The sequence below is a fragment of the Nuphar pumila genome, chromosome 10 (assembly GCF_984573655.1).
Source record: "Nuphar pumila chromosome 10, dmNupPumi1.hap1.1, whole genome shotgun sequence".
NCBI lineage: Eukaryota > Viridiplantae > Streptophyta > Magnoliopsida > Nymphaeales > Nymphaeaceae > Nuphar > Nuphar pumila.
In genome coordinates, this window is record NC_143258.1 from 4373016 (window position 1) to 4397230 (window position 24215).

Here is a 24215-nt window from a genome sequence, read left to right on the forward strand (position 1 = left end):
GGGTCATCTCTGAACCTAAACCCAGCCTGCATATTGCTCTCATACTCATTGACAACCTTATATGTAGAGTTTCTTAGATCACACATGGTACTTTTAGGCTATGTTTGGGAGCATTGAATTGGAGGTTGTATTGTGGTTTCCGACATGCTCTCATACTCTTGCTGTTAGGGAGTGTTGGCATGCAGGATCAACAGCACATTTCAACACCTTCGGAAGAGAGTGTTTTTGGCAAGTCCTCTCAACATCACATTGGCAAATCAATATTTTGGCAAAACCATGTTCCAATCCCATTGCAAGGCTTCCAAACATATCCTTAAAGACATTGGAACTGCTTGTGACCCAACGTTTGTCTAGATTAGCCAAGTTTTCAGTTTGGAAGTTCAACATGAACTGGGATGAACATGGTTACAGCCAATAGAAGAAAACTATTGAAATTTAGGCATAAGACACGTCAGTAATTGTGCTTGCACTTGAACGGGCTACTGTTATTGGGCAAAGGGTGTGATTTCAATTCAGACCGGGCAAATTAGTACAGGCCTTGAAATACTGGTTAGTCATTTGATGATTGTTGAATCGGATGGTTCTTCCTGTTTTCGTTTTGTTGATGCAGTCAATTTAATCATGGTTAATCTTATGTGTCAAATTGAGAGAGAGAGAGAGAGAGGTCTGTGGGCAAGGACAATGCTCAGTAGCGACGAAGGTGGACAATGCTCCATGGGACATGGATGTTTTCTGAAGATCTTCCTGTTCGACATCATGTCTTTAGTATTCATGGTTAGCGTTTAATTCTCCTACACTTCAAATTTCTTGTCCAATCTCTTCCATGTGGCGCCACTATTTCCAGCAGCCCATTGCACCACTACCACCGGCTGCTGCAGCTTCCCTTATGCTACCATCACCACTCTGGCCCTGATCAATGTTCACCTCAAACTCGCGCTCATCTCAGCTGTGTCCATATTGTTAATTAGCATTGCAAATTCCTTTTCACCGAATGCCTCAATCAGCACAAATAAAATCATTCACCTGCATAGAAAGAACCAAAGCCAATTATAAATACAATTTAGACAATATGTAGAAAGCAAATCCAATGCAACTATTAAACTTGGTTCTAGCCCCTTTTTATTTCTCATTTTCCTGTTTTTTGAAATGCCATTTTTTAAGGCTTCTTCCCATTTTCTCTCTTCTAGTGGAAAAGGTAGGTGCCAAACTGTCGTATAAAAGAACTCTATAAAGAATACTTAAATTATATAAACAACTCTTATAGAAAGAAAATAAAAAGGGACCACGTATGTGAATTACAGTATCTCAATTTGTACACTTGTGTCACTCCACATCTTGGTTTGTTGCAATCTGCCTACACTGGACTAGGCATGGTTAGCCATTCAGAAGTTGGAAGATGGTTCACCTTAAATTCTCATACTGCCAGGGGACTCTTTTGAAACTCATTACGTAGCTGACCACAAGCTGCACTTGCATCCAGTCCTCGTGTTTGGCGAATACTTACTGTTATTCGGCGGGATTCGAGGGCAGCAGTGAATGCTAGAACCTGCCAGTCATTGAGACAAGAGGATGCATAGAATCTGTAAGTCATTGTGACGAGGTGTGCAATATCAAGGGACGCTAGATTCTGTTAATGTGACAAGAGGATGCATTATATGAAGTATGATATGTAGATCATCAGCCACAATCAAAATCATATACGTACCGCCTTTTTGTATGGCCGTCTTAACTCTGAACCATCAATAGGGTTGAAGGGTATGACGTTCACATGGTGGACACGGCCCCATCCATGAAGTAAGTCCGCAAGTTCTATAGCTTGCTCAACGTTGTCATTAATTCCAGCTGACAGAGAAAACAATGAGCAATAAATAAGAAACCAAAATGAAAGTGTTTGATTAAGCTTCACTGTTTTTTCATTCGCTTTTTGTGTAGCTGGTTTCTTGTTGAAGTGATCAAATCAGAGAATTTACTCTCTCTCTCTCTCTCTCTCTCTCTCTCTCTCTCTCTCTCTCTCTCTCACACACACACACACACACACACACACACATTTCTTGAGCAGTGACTTTGTCATCCAACTCACAATCTGTAAAGCCCTTGTACAAACCCTAGATTTTTTTGGACAGGAACAAACCCTAGATATTTGAAATTAATAACCATAGTAGACCATAAATCTGATAAATAGAGAAAATAAGGTATCCCCATACAAATCCTTCTTTTAACAAGTGTGCTAGAATTCTTCTGCAAAGTTTATCTTCTAAAATAAATGGCTATATGCAAATAGTAATAGATAATTTAGTCATTCCCTAAAATCATAAAAAGAACAGCACCAAAAATCTCAGTGTTGCTTATATTTCAGACACTAACAGGGATTCATCCCTTGCCAGAGTAATTCTGCAAAGTCAAAATCTTCAAGGAATAGAACAAAATGTAAAATATTTTTGCCTTAAATATTTAGATCCTAATTCAACAAGGTGCATTTGGATATGGTAAGTTAGAACTCAGACACGCACACACATATATAAATAAATATACATAATTACATATATATATACGTGTATATATATATAGAAAGAGAGAGAAAATAAAGGAATATAAAAAGATGCATAACACAAAAATATATTATATAAATTAAAATATGTAGAATATATATATGGTGTAGTAAATATAAACAAATGCTTGAACACTTATGAGAGTTAAATGCTACCTAAAAGGGTGTATTCAAATGAAACTCTACGACCAGTTTCAAGGAAGTAATCTTTGCAATCTTGCATGATTGCATCGAGTGGATAGGCTTTTGCACTGGGAACAATTTCTTCTCTGAGCTTCTGGTTTGCTGCATGTAAACTGCAGGCACAGAGAAACATCAGGTACCCAAAGAGTTATACCAAACTTTTTTACTAATAAAATGTCACCCCAAAAGAAAAAATGAAAAAGAAGAAAGAAACGAAAAACAACAGAAGTTATTAAACATCAAAGGCCTAGAACCATTAGGTGATTTGGACCTGACAAGCCAAGACCCTATCCATCTCTGTAAAAGCTCTAAAACCAGCTAGTTTGATCAATAAGCACACATCTGGTGTATTCTTTTGCACGATTCTACATCACGATAGGCGTTAGTCTTTGAGTAACTGAATTCACTTGCCTCACATGAAGCTGCAAAACTAAAATCGTAACCAACTCTTGAATGAATTCCCAACAACCAAACGAAGTGCAGACATGCAAGTTGAGACAATAATTCCAGCTCTCGATTAACATGTTAACCACTCCTAGAGCACTGCTCCCAATATTTGAAAAAATCTGGTTTGATCTTGGGGTTGTAAGTCAAACTATGCATTAATTGAATTTGTGCATTCCGTGCCAAATAGAATAGTTATGAGAAGAACAAAGAGGCAAATACTTCTCCACATTATCGCAAATAATGCAGAGAAGCAAGCATACCTGACAGCTAATGTGGACTGAAGCTTGTGTGATGCCAACTTCTTGATCGTATTTGGAACACCCACTGTAGAAATCGTGATCATTCTTTGACCAATTTCCATATCCTAGAGAAACAAAAAAGAGTAAATTTTGTAGGAATCAAAAATATCAGACGCAATTATAAAGAGAGAATTTGAAGAACACATGAATTTTTACATGCATAAATGACAACTAAATATCAAAAAATGAAAAAATGAAAAGAAGACAAACCTTTCTCATGTTTAAAAGTCAGATAAACACATCCACATGAAAAATCCTGAGACCATAGTTTAGATGAAACAAATAAACTGCATTTGGCTGACTAGGATAAACACATTCACATGAAAACTCCTAAGGGCATAATCTAGATGAAACAAGTAGAAGGCATTTGGCCAATTCAAACAAGAGGCACTTCTTCACAAATAGGAGTCCTAATAATCAACAGAAAACTACATACTAAGAACTGAAACAAAGTGCTTGACAAACAACTGCATCTACATTGAGCATACCCTTTTCTTTTCTTTTTTCTGAAAAGAAGAAACATCACTAAAAAATTCTCAGTCATTTTCCCCCTGTTTGGATCATTTTACAAAGTGGTCCATGGCATTTATACTTTTTTTAAATAGCAAGTTTTAGTGTTTGGATCTTTTACTTTTACTTTTTTTAATGACTTTTTATACATTTCACCCTTTTTTACAAAAAGAGAGAGAGACCTTTTTCTTACTAATTTTCTTCCATTCCATCCCCATCATCCCCGTTACCACCACCACTTTTCCACCATCACCATCACTACCACCATTACCAGCTCCACCACCATTCCCCCCCCCCCAATCCACCACCACTACCCACTAACCTTCTTTTCTTCTTTATTATAATTTAAACAGTTGGTGATCCAGACATTCACCTAATTAATTAAAAGTAAAGGCAAGATTCTTCTTTATAAAATGTGCTTAAATTTATATATGTAAATAATAAACAAAAATATATCCAAACAGGGCCTTAGAGTTGTTTGAAATAAACAAGGAAAACCCCCACACCAATTCCATCATTTTCCTTGTTTTAGGTTCACTCATAAAGAGAAGATGTTTTCCTTTCATCTCCAGTGGAGGACTCCAATTCTCTTGGAAGGCTCCAGCCAGTTATTTCTAGAATTTCCCTATACCAATCAATTTGTTTCTCTCACTGGTCTCCCAAACAAGAAAAACCTATGAGAATTCGTAGACTAAATGATGCAAATCCGTTGCTGGATTCGCAAAAGAACTCTATGATCTACGAAACTACCCCAAAACTATGCTAGGGAAGTTAGAGATCTAATGGAAAATATGCAGAAAATTTGAAGAAATTACTCATAATTTATTTTTCCAACTCTAAAAATAAACCCTTACAATCAATATTTATAAGTGGAAAACCAAAACCTTAATCTAATTTGGATCTAAGATATATTCAAATCCTAACTAAAATCCAAAACTAAAAAAAAAAACAGATCCAAAAATGGATCATGAACTCAGGTTCGTCTTGCTCCACCACCACCCTCTTTTCCTTCTTATCCACCACCACCACCATCTTGTTCCCTATTTTCTCCTATGTCCATCCACGTCGATCGATTGTCACCTGAAACCCTTCACTCCTCCTCTTTCCCTTCTTCCTAATCACCTTTTCCCTCTTCCCCATCTTCGTTCTCTTCCATCGTCCCTTCTGTTTAGCCCTTTTCTCCATTTGTTTATGCCGAAAATCTGGCGACCGGCTGTGAAATCTGGTATTTGTATGTTTCCAGAGCAGTCACAAAGGAGAGAAGGTATGGATGGGGTTGTTGTTTCTTTGTTCCTACGATTCTCAATGGGGAGATCGTGGTATCCTTCTCATTATATTGAAAATAAGGTACAAGGGCACTTTACATATTTTCCCATAATGAATACTTTACAAGACATTTGATACAATAGGTAACACTGGAAAGAAATAAAACACAATAAAGGAAACACAATATAATGTGATACTTGGTAACGTTATGCTGTATTGGATCTAGGTATTGAATCTGATCCAATACCCAGATCCAATATTGTTATCTCTCAATATCCTCCCTCAAGTGGTACATGGTAATCACCATAGAAAACTTGGACTTCAAATATCAAAACCATTGCTTTGTCAAACTCGTGACTGGGCAAGGGATCCAGATGAAAGAAGATCAATTTCAGGTTATTGTATATTTGTTGGAGGTAGTTTAGTTTCTTGGTCAAGTCATAAACAAAGAGCTAGCCATAGCTCGATCAAGTATTGAAGCTAAATATCGAACTATGGCAGTAACCGCCAATGAGCTGATGTGGATACAGAGTTTGTTACATGAACTAGATAAAACAACCCCTAGATCAGTTTTATTCTATGACAGTGTCATCAAGATCTCCTTGAATCCTATTCATCATGGAAAAACCAAGCACAGAGATTGATCAACACTTTATTAGAAGTAAAATCAAAGATGGTGAACTAGAAGCAAGATTAGTCCGTTCTGAAAATCAGATATGAATAAGCCATAACTATGAGAGTATCTCTATATCTCTTTTTTTAATAAAACAATCCATTACTCAGGGTACCCTTCAAATACCTTAGAATTCACTTCATTGCTTCCATGTGGGTAGTTCTTGGTTCATGCTTAAACTGAGACACTTGGGTTGGTCTGGTGAAGGTTAGAGATTGTAACATTCCCACAATACTCCGAGATTCAGTAGGGTCATTATACAATTCTCCATCATTAACACTTAACTGTTGGTGAATTGGAACATGAGTTAATAAATGCTTACAATCAGACATATATGTTTTATACGAGAGATCTATAGTGTACTTATGCTGAGTCAACACCACATCATCTTTCCTTTTATCAACCTCAATTCCCAAGAAGCATTTCAACTTACCAAGATCATCTTAAATATTTTTTTCAACACTTCCTTTATTTCCTGAATATGTTTATCTGAACTCCCTGTGACAATATTGCCATCCACGTATATAAGCAAAACAATCATATATCTCTTACCTTTGTGAATAAACAATGAGTGATCCAGTGAAAATCTATAGAAGTCATGTCTCTGTATATTCAGAGAAAAACTCTCGAACCACGAACAAAAGACTTGCTTTAACTCATATATTACCCTCTTAAGCTTGCACACATACTTGACTAGGTCCTTTTCACTGTATTCTTGTGGTTGTTCCATGTAGACATTTTTTTTCAAGTCTCTATGTAAGAATGCATTCTTAACATCAAGTTGATTCAGAGTCCAACCATGATCCATGGTTAGGGACAGTACATATTGTTCCCATTTTAAACATAGGGTTGAATGTTTCTTCATAATCTATGACATACTCGTGAGTAAAGCCTTTTGCAACAAGTTGGGTCTTATACCTTTCAATAATCTCATTTGGTTTATACTTGATCTTATAAACTCACTTTGACGCTGTCACATTCTTATCTGGAGGCCTTTTAACCACTTCTCATGTTTGGCATTCATGTAACTCCTTCATTTCATTATCCATGGCTTCAATCCATTTCTTATTTCAAATAGCTTGGAAATTAGAAATTGGTTCTTCTTGTTTTTCTATTTGCATAAGAAAAGCATGATGATCTGTGCTAAAATTTTTATGACTCACCCATATTTCAATAGGATGTTTAGCCCTGTTTGATCTTCTAAACACTGGTTGTGTTATCATTTCATCACATTGGCTGATGGTATTTTCAGGACCACCCACATTTTCAGTTTCCTCTCTCAATTCATTATCGGCTACCCTTTGTTCCCCATTTTCAAAACCTATAGGCATGATCTTATTTATATCTCTCCATAACTGTATTTTCTTCTCTTTCCTGCATGTGGTTTTGTGGAGCTCCCTCTTGTAGTGTGGAAATATCATTAGACCCTGAAAATAGCTCTTCATTGAATCATGGCTAATAATATTCAATGCTTCCCTCATTTGTTCTCTAAACCTGTTCTGTAGTGGAATCACTCTCAAAAGAACTCTCATCAAACACATCTCTGAAAATGACAATACACTTATTTTTAATACCATAGCACCTGAATCCTTTATAATTATTAGTATAACCAACCAATTTACATACATGAGCACTAGGTTCAAATTTATTTCTCTGGGACTTATTGATATGAACATAACAAATACACCATAAGCTCGCAAAGAATCATAATCTAGATGTTTTCCAAACAATGCATAATAAGGAGGCTTATAACTTAAAATCTTCATGTAAAACATATTTATGACATGAACAGCTGAATGAAAAGCCTTTGTTCAAAGAGATAAAGGAGTTTTTTCGACATGCAACATCACTAGGGCACTTTTAACGATATGGCGATGCTTTCTTTTAACAAGTCTATTTTTGTTGGGGGGTCTAAGGGCAAGATACACTTTTGTTGATTCCATTATTTTCAAGATAAGTAATAAAATCCTTCGAAGAGTACTCGCCCCCACCATCTCACTAGAAATTCAGAATAGATAGAGAATTGATTTTTGATAACATATGAAATTTCGTGAATATACTCAACATTTCATGCTTATGCTTCATAAAAAGTAAGCATATACAACGAGAGAAGTTATCAATGAAGGAAATATAGTAACGACTACCAGAAGAAGCACTGAGCGTTGGTCCCAATACATCAGAATGCATAATTTCAAAAGGTTTCAAAGTGCTTTCATTCAAAGAATTAAAGAGAAGTACATGACTCTTTGAAATTTAACAACTTGGACAAATAATACTAGCAAACTCACATTTTAAACTAGACTTAAGAATAAGTTTACTAGAAACCAATCCCTACAATGAGCAAGACGATTGTGCCAAACATTGGCTTTAATTAAGAAAGAAATATTAAACAATATTAATAGATTGAACGACTCTATACTAGGCGTCGAAACTGAACCAGCTGATTTGGACGTAGGATCTTCTTTGAAGATATACATATTTTCCGATCTTTTGCCTTCAACGAATATCCACTTCGTGTGAAGATCCTTGACACAAACAAAGGACGTAGTAAATACCACACATGAATTGGTATTTTTAGTAATTTTAGAAACAAAAATAAGATTCTTCTTTATGTTGGGAACAAAAAAATATTAGAGAGATTTTTAGTGTGTGCGATGGGGTGACAAGTCTCATCTCCAGTAACAATACTATTTTTACCATGATAAGAAATCAACGTTAAGAACTTACCCTCATCACCTATAATATGATTAGCAGCTCTAGAATCAAAATACCACACCCTTGGATTATTCTGCATTAAATTGAGTCTTGCAAGGGTAGCAAACGACAATTGTTTGTCTATTGGGAGTTGACTCAATCCATTGTTTTGTCCACTATTCTGACCTCCAAATTGAGCCTTGCCTTGATTCTTGTTCTGTGTTGTCCCTTGATTATATTTGGGGTCATCTTTAAACCAACAATTCACTTTGATATGGTATGGTTTCTTGCATATGAAGCAAGTGGGAATAGGGTGTCGCCCTTGGACAACAGTGTTAAAGGAATATTTGGTGTGGGCAAAATACCTCGGCCTCTCTGATTGCCTTCACGACCACGTCCCCTGCCTCCTCTAAAATATCCACCTCTTCCACTGCCTCGTGAGACATTAATGACCATAACTTTCTGAGTAACATTGGAGACATCAACATCGACAGCAAGGGTCATCTAATAACGTAACAATTTGGCCCTCAAATTTTTGAATGTGGGAAACTACTCTGAGTACTATAAGGTGGTAAAGAGGATGTGATAGTCAGGGCCAAGACCGCTGAGAGCTTGTTGGACCATATCCTTATCTGATACTTCACAGCTCATCATAGCAAGTTGATCAATGATGCTCTTCATCTAATTAAGATATTTCATGATCGATATGGAACCTTTCTTCAAATTCTAAAACTCCTTCAAAAACATCACCCTAACCCACCATTGATGGTGAATGATTTAGGGTTTCTAACCCTAACCAACAACCGCTTCCCCTTTCTCATCGTGGGAGGGGACCCCATGATAAGATAGACGAAACTGGTTCATTTCCTATTGACAAACCCAAACTCCCTTGCATGTCTCCCTAAGAACAAGTTTTATGACAAAACCTGTTTTAGCCTTATTTTACCTAACAAACCCGTCTTTTAGATCCAAAGTCCACTTTGACCTATTCTAACTTCTATTGGACCCCAATCCTCTTGAAAACCCACCCGATTTTATCCAAATCTATCCTATTAACTATCTAAGCCAAAATTCTAAATCAACACATGATCCCCATCCACATCAAACTTAAGATTTGAACTTAACACAACCTGAGCCTATGCTCCATAAATCACATCTTGGTGATAGGCCTCCCTGTAACCCACAAGTCTTAGGATTGTTTCTTGCCAAAGTTCAATGTAAACAAAGGGCAGATCCATATAAGGCTTATGGCATCAAGTTGGGTCTTCCTGAGTACATACGAAAATGCAATGCAAATATCTTCTTTAGTTGGATCCACACACTTGAGAGTATATGAGCGACATTAGATTCTTGATCATCGTAAAGTCATCTTGGCTTCTGCTTGACTCCATGATGCAGCTAAAGTTTGGTGGATGATCACTTGTGAAGGTCACACACAAGAAAGAATTTGAACATAAAATAAGTTCAAGCAACTAATGAAGACCAAGTTTGTTGATGATCCATTGTATGCTCCTATTCCCAAGCTTCTCCCAATCTAATTAGATGTGACCTCATAAAAATCCAATCCACATATATCTCATTTGGAACATTCACCAAATACTATTAGGTGCCCAAATCCAAATGAATTACATTTGGATCCCAACCCACAATTGAACCTTGAAATGGATCCTAGCTTCACCCAAAACTCACTTAAGCCTTGTGGATCCTCCATTCTAAAGCCCAAACCAGTTGAGGCTCTATCTGAACTTGTCCTAAAACCAATTTCATATCCAAACCTAGTTAAAGAACATTTGGATCCAATCACGCCCAATTGGATCCAAAAGCATTTTCAAATGAACCGTTCTAGTTTGACCCAAATCCTATATGAAGATCTATTTGCCACCATATCAAGTCGAGAACTAATGGATCAGATCATCTTACTCTTCATGTTTGGAGCTATTATGGATCAGATCTAATACTAGCAAACCTTCCAGATTTATGCTTAGCGGATTCACATGTGCATGAAGTTGCATTAGATCGATGATTTGTAACAGTAGCACGAAACTAGAAGAAGCAAAAGTGAGCTAGACTCGAGGTGAGTCTTCTCCAACTCAAGGAGAATGATGAAGGCCGAAGCATGATGAACCACGGACACTTCATGGACACGACAAGACACTCAGACATTTCATGGACATGACAAGACACTCAGACATTTCATGGACATGACACGACACTTCATGAGACAGGCAAACCAGTTTCACACAGTCAACATTGTCTCATTAACTTTCTCTATTTTCTTCAATGATCGTATGTTCTTATTTCATATTCACTTGAATTCTTTTTCCTTTAAAATTTATCATCAATTACATTACATTCAAATTTCAATTTACTTCATTATTTGATGTTCTTAATTATAGGGATTTAGAATTGTTGTTTTATACATACACACGCATAGATACATCTATGTGTGAGTACAGGTCCCCGTGTCCTGATTATTGAAAACTATCAAATCGTACCAAGCGAATCCTCATCATGTCCCACTCCCAAGTCCATATAAATGTGACATATATATATCATAGTCACTAATATTGTCGATACTTTGAAAATACCAGTGACAATATTGGATTTTAGGGTCAGCCAGGCAGTGTATTGCAAAATTTTCAAAATCTCGTTAGAATTCAAAATATCGTGATAACATCACAATATTTTTGAAAAAACTCTTAATTGTTTTTAGATTTAAGCTTATTTTTCCTTTTTTGGATTCTTTATATTTTAAGCCCTTTGAAAACTTTTTTCGTTGGGGCGTTCCCCACTCAGCGACGCGGTGTACTCTATAGGCGAGGAGGCAGTGATAAATGGGCAAGGGTTGCTAGGTCGTTGCCCGGAAGCGACGCGTCACACCGGCGCCCAGGTGTGGTGTCAAATAGGCAAGGGTTCCCTCACTTTGTTGAACGGGTGAGGGTAAAGAAGTTTGTCCAAGACCATAAAATTAAGTTAGCCACTTGGAACATAGGGTCTTTAACTGGTAAGTTGGTAGAGTTAGTAGATGTTATGTGTAGGAGAAAGATGGATATTTTATGTCTACAAGAGACCAAATGGGTAGGTGAGAAGGCAAAAGTGATAGAACCTTGGGGATATAAGATTTGGTATACAGGAATAAATAGGAATAGGAATGGAGTAGGGATTGTTATGAGTCGTGAGTTTATAGATAATGTAGTTGAGGTCCGTAGGAAGGGTGATAGGATTTTACTTATTAAATTAGTATTAGGTACGGATATTATTAATATTATTAGTGTTTATGCACCTCAAGTAGGTTTAGATAATTCCATTAAGCGTCAATTTTGGGAAGATTTAGATGGAGTAGTACAAGGGATATCTTATGGAGAAAAGCTTTTCATCGGCGGTGACCTTAATGGACATGTAGGCATTAGTAGGGATAGATTTGAGAGTATCCATGGAGGCTAATGGTATAGGAGAAAGAAACAAAAGTGGAGAAAGGATTTTAGATTTTGGTTTGTCCTATGATATGATCTTAGCAAACACTTGGTTTAGGAAGAGGGAGTCTCACCTAGTAACATTTAAAAGTGGGGTTAATACGAGTCAGATTGATTTTTTTCTACTTATAAAGAGAGATAGGGGTTGTTGCATCGATTGTAAGGTTATACCGAGAGAAAGTGTAGCTACACAACATAGAGTCTTAATTTTAGATTTTAAAATTAGACAATGCCACAAAAGGGATAGACATAGGATAGATCCTAGAATTAAGTGGTGGGCACTGAAAGGAGCTAAACAAGGAATGTTTGTAGAGCAGGTAGTTAAGGAAGTTGATTGGTGTATCGAGGAGGATTCGGAATCAATGTGGAATAAGATAGCGAGTGGCATGAGAAAGGTGGCTAAGGAGGTATTGGGTGAGTCTAAAGGCGGTGCACCGCTAGGTAAGGATACATCATGGTAGAACAAGGATGTCAAATTAGCTATTAAGGTTAAAAGAGAGTGTTATAGAAATCTAAGTAAGAGTCGTGATAATGAGAATTAGGAGAAGTATATGATAGCAAAGAAGGAAGCTAAAAAAGTAGTTCGAAACACGAGAGATAAGGTATATAAGGAGGTTTATGACAAGTTGGATACCAAAGAGGGCGAAAAGGATATTTATAGGCTTGCAAAGATGAGAGATAGAAAATCGAGGGATCTGGGTATGGTTAGATGTATTAAAGATGAAACGCAAAGGGTTTTAGTCAAAGATGAGGAGATTAAGGAGAGATGAAAAGATTATTTTGATAAGTTATTTAATGGAAGTCATGCTCAGGATCTTGGAGACTTCTCCATTCCTTTTCATGAGATAAATCGTGACTTCATGCGCAAGATTCAAAAGAAAGAAATTGCAGAGGCTTTGAAGAAAATGAAATCAAGAAGGACAGTTGGCCCCAGTGTTGTGAGTGATGCGCTTAAAGTAAATATAAAAAAAGTATACACGGGATTTACCATGGTTTAGGCAATTCGGAGATGCTACCATCGGCCTTCTCTTCGGCCTTCCATTCCTTGACAGCCCACAAGGCGTAAATGATCATCAGCACCCCAAGAAAGTTTACCGACATACAACCAGTGTTGTGAGAGGCGTACGCCTCAGAGGCGAAGCGCAGGCTCAACGCCTCGCTTCGCCTCATCGCATTTAACAACCTTGGTTGGCCCAGATGGTATACCTTTCGAGGCTTGGAAATACTTGGGAGAGAAAGGTTTAGAATGGTTGACATATCTTTTTAACAAGATTTGGCGGACGAATAAGATGCCTAATGAGTGGAGAAAGAGTATTTTGGTGCCTCTATATAAGAATAAGGGTGATATACAAGATTGCACAAACTATCGAAGTATAAAACTCATGAGTCATACTATGAAACTTTGGGAGAGGGTGATTGAGTCTAGGTTGAGGAAGGTTGTCATGATATCGGAGAATCAATTTGGTTTTATGCCTGAAAGATCAACTATGTAAGCTATACATCTTTTTAGACAAGTTATTGAGAGAAATAGAGAGAGAAACAAAGATTTGCATATGGTTTTTATTGATTTGGAGAAGGTATACGATAGAGTACCTAGGGACATTCTCTGGTGGACAATGATGAAGAAAGGTGTTTCTCTCAAGTACATTAGTATAATTAAAGATATGTATGAAGGAGTAGTAACCAATGTCCGCACTTGTGGAGGGGTGAGAACCAATTTTCCTATAACGGTTGGGTTACATCAAGGATCTGCTTTAAGCCCTTTCCTATTTGCTATAGTGATGGATGAGCTTACGAGATCAATTCAAGAAAATGTGTCGTGGTGTATGTTGTTTGCTGATGATATTGTTTTGATTGATGAGTCTAGAGCTGGGGTTAATGCTAAATTAGAATTATGGAGACAGACATTGAAAGCAAGAGGTTTTAAGTTGAGTAAGAGTAAGACATAATACATAGAATGTCGGTTTAGTAAGCAACGAAGCACTGATGGGAGTGTAGTGAAGCTTGGTGAGCAAGAAATACTGGTGGATGATTGTTTCAAATATTTGGGATCTATCGTTCAAAAGTATGGAGAAATTGATGGAGATGTAAATCATAGGATAAAGGTTGGGTGGATGAAATGGAAAAGTGCAATTGGAGTATTGTGCGATCGTAGAATGCCATTACGGTTGAAGGAAAAGTTTTATAGGACGACTATTAGGCCCGCTTTACTATATAGTACAGAATGTTGGGCTGCCAAGAGACATCATATTCAAAAAATGAGTGTAGCTGAGATGCGTATGCTTAGATGGATGTGTGGAAATACAATAAAAGATAAGATTCGGAACAAGGAGATACGTAAGAAGGTAGGCGTTGCACCCATTAAAAATAAGATGAGAGAATCGTTTAGGGTGGTTTGGACATATTCAACGAAGGCCTAATTATGCTCCAGTTAGAAGGATGGAGAAATGGGAAAATATATTAGTTAAAAGAGGTCAGGGTAGGCCTAGGAAGACTTGGATGGAGATGATAGGAAAGGATATGAATGCTTTGAACCTCACCGAGGACATGGCATTGGATAGAAATGATTGGAGGAGAAGGATTCATGTGGAAGACCCAGAATGATTTTCTTTGTTGGTTCATATCGCCGACCCCAATTGTTTTGGGATGAAGTCGTAGTTATTGTTGTTGTTGTTAAAACTTTTTTCTCTATATTTTTGCAAGAAAAATAATGCAACTTATTATTTTCTTATCTTTTTTATTATTATTTATATTGTTTCATTTTTTTCAACTTCTGAGATTTCCTGGGAAAAATCACTTATTAAAAAAACTCGAAGAAAAAACCTTGGCAAAAATTTGCCTTGAACGATACAGGTGGCTATATATATATATATATATATATATATATATATATATATATATATATATATATATATATATATATATATATATACTGCATGTATCTCAAAGTAATGCAAATCCAAACCTTAACCAAGAATTGCCCATGATCCTCTATTAACATACATGTGTTAGTCTGGCAGATGAGCAAGCTGCTAGACTTGAGAAACATCAACTTTCCACTAGATCTAAAGCATATGTAATGCTGTGCAAGGTGCACTTAATAGCAAAGAGTTTGTGGTCAACAACAGTGGAAAGTAATAGTAAGAGCTGTCATGTTTAAAATTTTATTTGGAAAGTACAACGAATAGAGTGAATGACAGAATGAATGCTACAATGTTCATCAGAAGTGTCGTAGCTATTTTGGTAGGAAGAAACTATCTTCTCAGCAAAACCTTTTTTCCCGCAAGGAGTCCTGATGTCTTTCTATGGATGTGTGTTATTTGAGGAGAATCTAGAAAACAGCAAGACATTAAGGCAACTAACCACTCTAGAATCGTAAAAATTTCTTCACATCTGCTTGGTTCCTTTGAACACTGAAGGCTTCAAGAAATGAAAAGGGCATAAACAATATCCAGTTCCATCACAATAGAGAGGAAATAAGCAGCAGCAATGAAGAAATGGAGGCATAACTATATAACAGATCTGATTCTTGCCCCTTCTGAGTTCCGACACACATCAGATCCTACACTTTGCCTTCAAATGCATGTTTATTCAAGAAACAAGACACACCACGGTCCACGAGTCAAAACTAGCATTTTTTTCTCTTCTTTCTGAAGCAAGCTAAAAAATAATGTTTCATCAGATATAGACCCACAAGTCTGAATTGGCACATTTCTAATCGTGTCCATAGTGAAAAAAGGGAAAATCCAAAAAAGAGAAGAAAAGGTATTCCTGACACCATAAAGACAGTAAAATTTGGGGGAGAAAAAACCTTATTCAAGCATCGGTGTGCATCCAGAACTGCTTTCAGGTTCAACATTGGCTCTCCCATTCCCATAAATACAACATTTTTCACCCTGTGCTTGAAGAGCTCTTCTATAGCCAATACCTGAAAACATTTGCATAAAATGATTAAGAGAAAAGAAGAACTTCCAACAAGGAAAGAAAAAAATAGAACATTGCTTTCCACAAATCATAATAGGCAAACTCAATCTTAACCTGTTCAACAATTTCATGGGGCTTAAGGTTCCTTGAATATCCTCCCTTTCCAGTAGCACAAAATGTGCAACGTAGTGGACAGCCAACCTAGATATTTTAAGAAGAGGAATAAAAAAAAAAGTAATAACAACATAACAGTAGTAGCAGCAATAATCATAATAATTACAAAAAAAAATTAGCAATAGCAGCAAAAACTAAGCGTTCGAGATGATTGAAAAGTGAAAACTAAGGGTAAGTTCGGGTGCCTCAACTCGCATGGGATTTGAATCAGAATGATTTCAAATCATTCTGATTCTGAATCCCAGGGCAACCCGTGAGATTTCAAATGATTCGTGATTTTGAATCAGAATGATTCGAAACCACAGGCTGCCTGAAATCTCATGTTCGGTTGAACATGAGATTTCAGACATTTAGAATTGCTTTCTCAGGTTCCCCTGAGAAAGCGATTCTGTGGGAACGAACCAAACGTCCCCTAAATATAAACTACAGAAAATAAAAGCTGATTTTGGGCTCAAATCCATAGAAGTGCTATAAAAGAAAAAGAAAATTTGCATGTAAAGAAAATATTTAAGAGGAGATATCTACATAAACACAAAATAAGTAGTTATCCTACTTCACCTGTGATGAGACGCAAGCCGTGAGCCGAAGAGAGCCTTTACCATCTTCAACTGGAATTCCAACAGTCTCAACCAGTCTTGAATCTTCCAGCTTCAACAATACCTGCAATTATCATCGATGACCAGAAAACATAAGGAACTCAACTTCATGAGAAAGAACTGGGGACTAAAGATCTTCAGGAAAGATCATATTAAAATAATAAGTAAAGATTTGCTGAGTTCACTCACTGACAGGAGGTACTGAAATTGGGAGGAAAAAATAAGAAAAGCAGTAACAAAATTTATCAAAAGAGAGCAAAATTTGTTAAAGGACCATTGTATGAGTTGAAGCCTCAACAGAGCTCATTCCTATCCTTTAACTACCGTAAAACCCAACAAAGTAAAAGCCTAATTACTGACTGTATCTTGGCCAAAGACTATCCATTGATCATAGCATTTACACATATATATAAGAAAAAGATTTCTTTAGCATTTCAACTTCTAAATTTGATTATCAGTGAATTAAATAGGCCTATCGATATCCCCAAGTCAGTCATGACTCTGGTCAGGAGGGATGCTCTCTACAGGTGTGTGACTCCTCGTAACACCATCAAGGTTTGCTTGGATATAAAGACTTGAAATTCTCCAGTAGTTGGGATCCCTAAGCATTTTGAATTCCCAAACTTGGGATCATACAGTAGCCTTTGAGCTATATGGGTGAGATTCTCCAACACAATGAATTGCAAAACTTGGATATCCCGCTTTGAAGTTCGTTTTACAATACCCAGGATTTTGAACTCCAACCTAGATGGGAGTTGGAAACCTGGGATTTGACCTTTTCAAAGAATGTTGACGGAAAGAAATTTATAAATTTTGACACAATCCAAAAAACATGTTTTTTACTTGGCACAAAATTCCAATCATGCAACTGGAATTTTGGGCAATTTAATTTTAAGCACACCCTCAAGAGAAGTGCCTCCAGGGTAATCTTTTAGTCTTTTCAAGTCCAAACTATAACTATAAAATCACGTCCTATTTGAAAATATGAGATGCAAAGCATCTTATACATATATGACTGCAATATAAGCAACCGCTTACTACCAAAGATGCTTAAAAGTTACATCCCACGATAGCTGTGAATTAAATCAAATATCAGAAAGATGAACAACAAAAGAAAATTCCCTCCCAACCAGAAAATATAGTTCTGCACTAGCAAAAATCATCATGCAAGTTAAGAAAAACCAAGAAGTAAACCAAAATTACATAGAGAGCAACCATGTGCACTATCACGAATCTGGTAAATAAATTGGAAGCCCATAATCCAGGCTCCTAGCCTTACATTGAGCAGCCTTACATTGAGCACCCTATGATTTACCAGGAGAAAAAAGAAAAACAAACTGCCTTTTTCTAAACAGCGAATATTAGCATGACAAGAGGAGAAAATTTTCCATTAAACAAAGAGTTATCCCAACTCAAATATATTATATATATGAGGTGCACCGGTCTAGTAGCCCACGGGCTTTTGGGTGTCTGGCCAGTTCAGGTCGGGATCAGGCCCCAATTTCGGGACCCTGCCTGACAAAAGCCGGACCGATCCAGGCGCGATATTTTTTTTTTAATTCTGACCCCATAGATGTGTTCAGCGTGATTGATTTACTAGAAACCGACACTTGGATCATGCATTTTGGATGGAAAAGATGGTATTTAGAGCCTCAAAATTATAGGCCGTTGATTTTTGAAACGTTATAAAAACATATCCATGCATCGGAATAAAATGCTCCAAGAAGTTATTCCTATATAAATAATAATATAGATCACATATGTATGGTCAGAATTTCGAAAAAACACCAAAAATCCAATAGAATGTTTCATTTGGCATCGTGCTCATTTTGTAGGTTTTCATATGTATATGTATATGTATATATAGATATATATATAGGGAATGAGGGTCCGTCCAAGCAAAGGAAGGTCCAAAATCTACAACCAATGATAATCGAAAGCATTCCTTCTCTAATGATCAAGTTTTTCATCGATCGGACTTTACATATTGGATTTTTATCATTCATTTGGTGAGCGACATTTTTGGATTATGATATTTTGATGTTTAGATGTGTTTTTTAAAGCGCTAAAATTAACGGCTCACAATACTTTGTATTGTAAAGTTTTAAATGTATTTTTGAGTCATCAATTTTTCACATTTCGAAAAACATGTATGTATGCTGTAAAGTCTTCGTGTAAATCATATTTCTTACTAAATAAATTATAATAAATAAATATATGAGGTCCACTCACTGGTAAATAGTGCAATACTTCTTCGTGAATCTTCGCTATTTGAATATTAAACAACATAACCACGAATAGGAATGAAGCGACAATAGCTCCTATATGAACTACTAGGGAGATCAGAGCGGAGAAGTTGAGACCTAACAAAAGAAGTAAACCGGAAGTGTTGCAAAACACTAGGATGGGAAACGAAACGGGATGTACCGGGTTTTTAGCACGTACAACCATCAAACCAAAGACCAAAGCAGGACTCGACGAAACAAAAAGTATCATGGTACGTCGTCCTTCTGAAATGGAACTTTCATGCTGGAGCAAGAACTAGCATTCAAGTCAATCTATTATGACCAGTGAGATGTTCAAGCATTGGAGGAGAGTCGTCCTATTGTCGTTAATTGTAGATTTTGGACCTTCCTTTGGTTGGACGGTCCCCCTTTCCTATATATAAGGTTCAACTGATTGAAATGACCAAAGCGCCCATTAAATTTTTTTTGTCACTCACTTTTAAAATTCAAATTACTAAATTACACATAGTCAATTTAAAAAAAAGGTGTGGGTTGACATGCTCTTTTCTTCTAAAAAAAAAGACTCACTATACTAAAAAAAGTAATCATACATTTTCAAGAATGTGATAGATTTTAAAAGTGTATTGATCATTTTAATAAGTTGATCACTACTTTCCCGAGCCAGTCTTTCGGAATAGAACATGTGCAGTGCGGAGCTCTACTGAGTGAAAAATGCATCGAGTGTAGGAACGTGTTGTATGTGTTCGTTTGATCGATGACGTGCAGTGGTAGCAAGGCATGCGATAAGCATCGGTATCATCATTAGTGCATCATTGTGTAGTGGCACAGACGTGGAGCATTGTTTAGTTAAGCAGTCCAAGCGGATCAGAGGATGTTGCCTTTGAAGATTTGGTTAAGGCGCTTGATCAGCTTCCGCCTGCTCACGGGGTGGTTCGCAGGGCCAATGAAAATGATTCAGCACATGGAAAGGTGTTGGTACGCGGCCTTTGATCGTTACGCTGGCCAGCTTAGGCAGCTTGGCGCGTCACGGGTTTGTGAAGCATTCTATGCCCATGACAAAGCGATAAAAAGGCTTGCAGCGATAAGGAAGGACTGTTGCGCCGCACTGACTTATTGAAAAAAGTAAGCCCGTGACAAATTGGTATCAGAGCAGGAAGATTCACGGTGACCTTATTCTTTATTGTGTGCGACACTGAACAGGACAATGATGATTTATCTTGGTTACGCAAATTTTCGTAGCTTAAGTGTGATTGACCGAGCACAAAAACAAGATGTTGGCAGGATGGTATGAGACATCTTTTCGATGATAAGCAGAAGTGTAAGGTTGATGTTCAGTTGGCTAAGGAAACATATATATAAGCCAAAAGATTCCTACCAATTGTGTTTTAGGCTCACAAGTGAAGCATGACGTTTGACTTGTGCATGTAGAGAATGCACGTTGGATTCGGCCGGATGGATTTACACCTTTGGATATGGGAGACTCAATTAAACTTTTAGATTCTCTTTCAAGATTGTGGGTTAGCGGAGTTCCTACGTTGAGCAGAATACTCATTGTTTTGGTCCTTTGAGTTGGCATATCCTCAATGGATTGTGTGTGTAGAAAAAGTTGTTGTTCGTGGCTTATTGGTTCCTGCGGGAACGTTTTGCTGACTCTGAGAGAGTTACAACATGTTGGCTTCGGGAGGAGAGTTGCAGCCTATGTCACATGGATGCGGGGATTCGGCACTTCCAAAAAACCCAGGTGCGGGGGTGCGGCAGGGGTAAAAATATAAATATATATATAGAAGGGGGTCGGGGGTTCCCCCGGCGTGGGTCGGGGTTCAGGTTTTTTTTGCTGGTGTGTTTGTTTGAAGACTTGTTACCCATGCTCTGCTTGTTGTGTACTTTAGCTCAACGGGACAAAATTGATGAACCGAAAGGATTGGCAATCTGATCGACCCAGCCTGTTGCGTTCTGCTGACTGTCATGCATGTCTGAAACTCCCTGGTCTTCACGAAAAAAAATATAAGCGAAAGGTTTGACGTGGTTTGTTGGAGAGAGAGTCTTCACGAGGCCTACGACGCCACTGCCACTCCACTGCCTAGGGTTCTTCAAATTTCATTTTATATACAGTTGCACACAGATGACAACTAAAAGAAATTTATTGGATTTGACATGTGGAAAAGAGAGGTCTACACAAGGTTATGGCTAGAGCACCCATCTCGTAAGGAGAAAAGTGAATACAAATAGCCACCAAGGCTCTACTCTACCACCACCATTATCATTTATTATGGAGAGAGAAAATCCTTGACGAAAAAGGATTTGGTTGGTTGAAGCATAAAGACTTCAAAAGGCTCTTGAATTTTGGTTTTAATTTTTGAGGAAGATGGATCATCATTTCCAAGTTAACAGTATGTTTTCCAACGTTGTGAATTAATTGTTTGGAGGCAGGAATAGCATGGGATGCCAACAAAGCTCGACAGATGTTGTGGACACAAATGCCCCTTTATAAAACAAGAGCAGTAGCAACAAGCAGCTGTCCAGAAATTTTTCTTTTTTAATTCTGCAACCCATTTCGTAGGGCAATTTTTTTTTTTTAAAAAAAAATCTAAACAAAAATGTATTGAAATGACCCTGGGTGCGGTCAACGCACCCAGGATCGGATTGACTACACCCGGTGCCGCACCCGCGTCGAGTCGCGTCGACGCGGATGCGGCACCCTGCTAGCCGAATCTCTATGACATAGGTTGCAGCATTAGGGCAAAGTGCCCTTGTGATAACGAGTGCCCAGGAAGACACTTTGATGGACCACCTTGGGGTGATACGCAGAAAAGTGTCTCCCACTTGAGAACTAGTTTGGATCGTTGAAAAACAGCAAGTTGGTGCTTAAGGGAGTTGATATCCCTGTGACACGCATTGGTAGTCGTCTTTCTCTGCGAGGACCACGAAGGGCTTGGAATTGCCTTTGCTGGGGTTGGAAGGCACCTGGCCATGAGCTTGAATACGACAAGTTTGTTGTGCGGGGCGAAGATGACCTGTTTGTATTTGAGACTACACTCGTGAGTAGAGAATGCTCGATGTTGATAAAGCAGAAGACCGTTGTCTAAGTGATCAGAGATGCGTTAAAGGTATGGGACTTGGCGTGTTAAAGGTTGCGGCGATGGTGAATGCAAACCAGAACAAGTTGAGTAGGCTGAAGAAAAGAGTAAACCAAAGATAAGTACAAAGGGAAACTGATATATCAGTGAAGACTGTGTTTTTACCTACACCAGCATTGTCGAGGATGATAATGGTTTTAGGTGGAGGAGAATGTCCCAGGCCGATCTTTCGAAATAAGACATGTGCAGTGCGAAGCTCTACTAAGTGAAAAATGCATCAAGTGTAAGAACGCGCGGTATGCGTTCGCTTGATCGGTGACGTGCGGTGGTAGCATGGCATATGATAGGCATCGGTATCGTCGTTAGTGCATCATTGTGTGGTGGCACAGACGTGGAGCATTGTTTGGTTAAGCAGTGCCAACGGATCAGAGGATGTTGCCTTTGGAGATTTGGTTAAAGACCTCTCGGCTTGCAAGAATTCTCACGCATAGCGGTTGGACGCACAAGGGTCCATGTGGGTTAGGGCTAATTCTTCCAGGGATCACCTTAGGTGGTTCAAACCGAGTATGGTGACTCGAGGCTAGGCGAGTGAATGCCTAGACGTCGGCGAATGAGTATAGGTAATGTTCTTCGCTATGGTGTTCAATCATCAACTGGTCTTCAGACTGAGAGTCGTAATGTCTTGTTCCTTCAATGGCGATGTTTTGTTGTGTCGTGCGCATGAAATTGCAATACGCTCCATGGCACGCAAGGCTAAGGCAAAGTGTGTGCTTTTTTTGAAAGTGATAACGGGTATGAGACAACTATGCACTAAGCGGCATGAACTACATAGAATGCGCATTTGAAAAGGCACTTGATCAACTTCCGCTAGGAAGCCAATGAAAATAATTCAGCACATGAAAAGGCGTTGGTACGCGGCCTTTGGCCGTTAGGATGGCCAGCTTTGCGAAGCATTCTATGCCCGTGACAAAACAATAGAAAGGCTTGCGGCGGTAAAGAAGGATCGTCGTGCAGTGACTTATTGAAAAAAGTAAGTCTGTGACAGCTATCAATGTTCATATAAAAGGTTTAGAGCGCCCACACAGTTGTCCTTAAAAAAGACTAGTTGACCATTCCATTATATATTTGGAGAGAAAAAATGACTAAGAAAAAAAAGACAAAAATCAAATTCAAACAAGATTCCCTTAAACCATTCAAAAATCACAAAATTAAGATCCAAATTCCAAAGAAACCAGCAAAACATTATGGCAAACGCCGACAACAAATTTTCAGTAACCAGTCGATAGCGCCATTTCTTTATCCCCACACATATTAACCAACCAAGCAGAAGAAATGTTATACAGCAACAAGATATATTAAAAACCAGAAGGCAACACAACGAAACCCAAAAATAATACTAACGAAGAAACGAAATCCGCGTTACCTTAACAGTTCCATCGGCGGCGGTGACGATTCGATGGATCGACGACCGGCCGACCTTCCATCCCGCATCCTTTAGGCTATCCCTGAACGCTTGGGGCACTGTTCACACAATTATGTCCTACATTACGAAGCTAAAACCACAAAAGAAAAAAAGAAAAGAAAGAAATCCGTGGAAAAAGAGAGAAAAACGGAAGAGGAAGAAGGAAGAAACTTAACGGTGGCTGAATTCCTGTATCTCCTTCACCTTCTTCTTGTAGATTAGGTCGTGAAGCTGCGTTCCTCTGTAGCTTTGCTGCTCATCGAGGGAGAGAGAGATTAGGGTTTTTGAAGTGATTGGGAACGTTTTTAATTGAGGAGAAAGAGTTTTTGGAGAATTAGTATAGAGGAGAAGATGTAACCTGTCCGAAGTCGGCGGCGAGGTGGCGGAGGTCCTGCTCGGAGAGGCCGAGAAGCACCCTTGAAGTGGAGGTGGAGGTGGAGAGAGGGGCGGAGCAGCACCGTGGGACGGCACGCGCGAGGGACGACGGGCGGAATCGGACGGCCGGTGACGCCCACGACTGCTGCAGCAACGTCGTCACCACCGCCATCTCCGGAGGCTTCAACCGACAGTCTTCGCTTCGTTCGCTGCTCTTGAACGCTCTGGCTTTTCCCACGCGATAGCGCAGACTTTTTATCCCACAGTC

At 38.3% G+C, this 24215-nt stretch overlaps 1 protein-coding gene across 4 annotated transcripts; it reads right to left on the reverse strand.

The window, feature by feature from the left end:
- Positions 1-439: 439 nt before the first annotated feature.
- Positions 440-24170, reverse strand: LOC149823304 (Radical SAM superfamily protein). 4 transcript variants are annotated; one of them, XM_090018769.1, is made up of 11 exons: positions 23931-24170; positions 23749-23824; positions 23534-23631; positions 16750-16851; positions 16132-16218; positions 15905-16021; positions 3439-3542; positions 2705-2844; positions 1706-1842; positions 1505-1546; positions 440-1023 (listed from the first exon to the last, which is right to left on the reverse strand). In XM_090018769.1, exons 1-11 carry the CDS (start codon positions 24117-24119, stop codon positions 997-999), a joined length of 1119 nt encoding a protein of 372 aa, XP_089874895.1. In that variant the 5' UTR covers positions 24120-24170; the 3' UTR covers positions 440-996. The 4 variants fall into 4 exon arrangements, with proteins under 4 accessions (XP_089874895.1, XP_089874894.1, XP_089874896.1 ...); XM_090018768.1 differs by having other exon boundaries at positions 1406-1546; XM_090018770.1 differs by lacking the exon at positions 1505-1546.
- Positions 24171-24215: the final 45 nt, after the last annotated feature.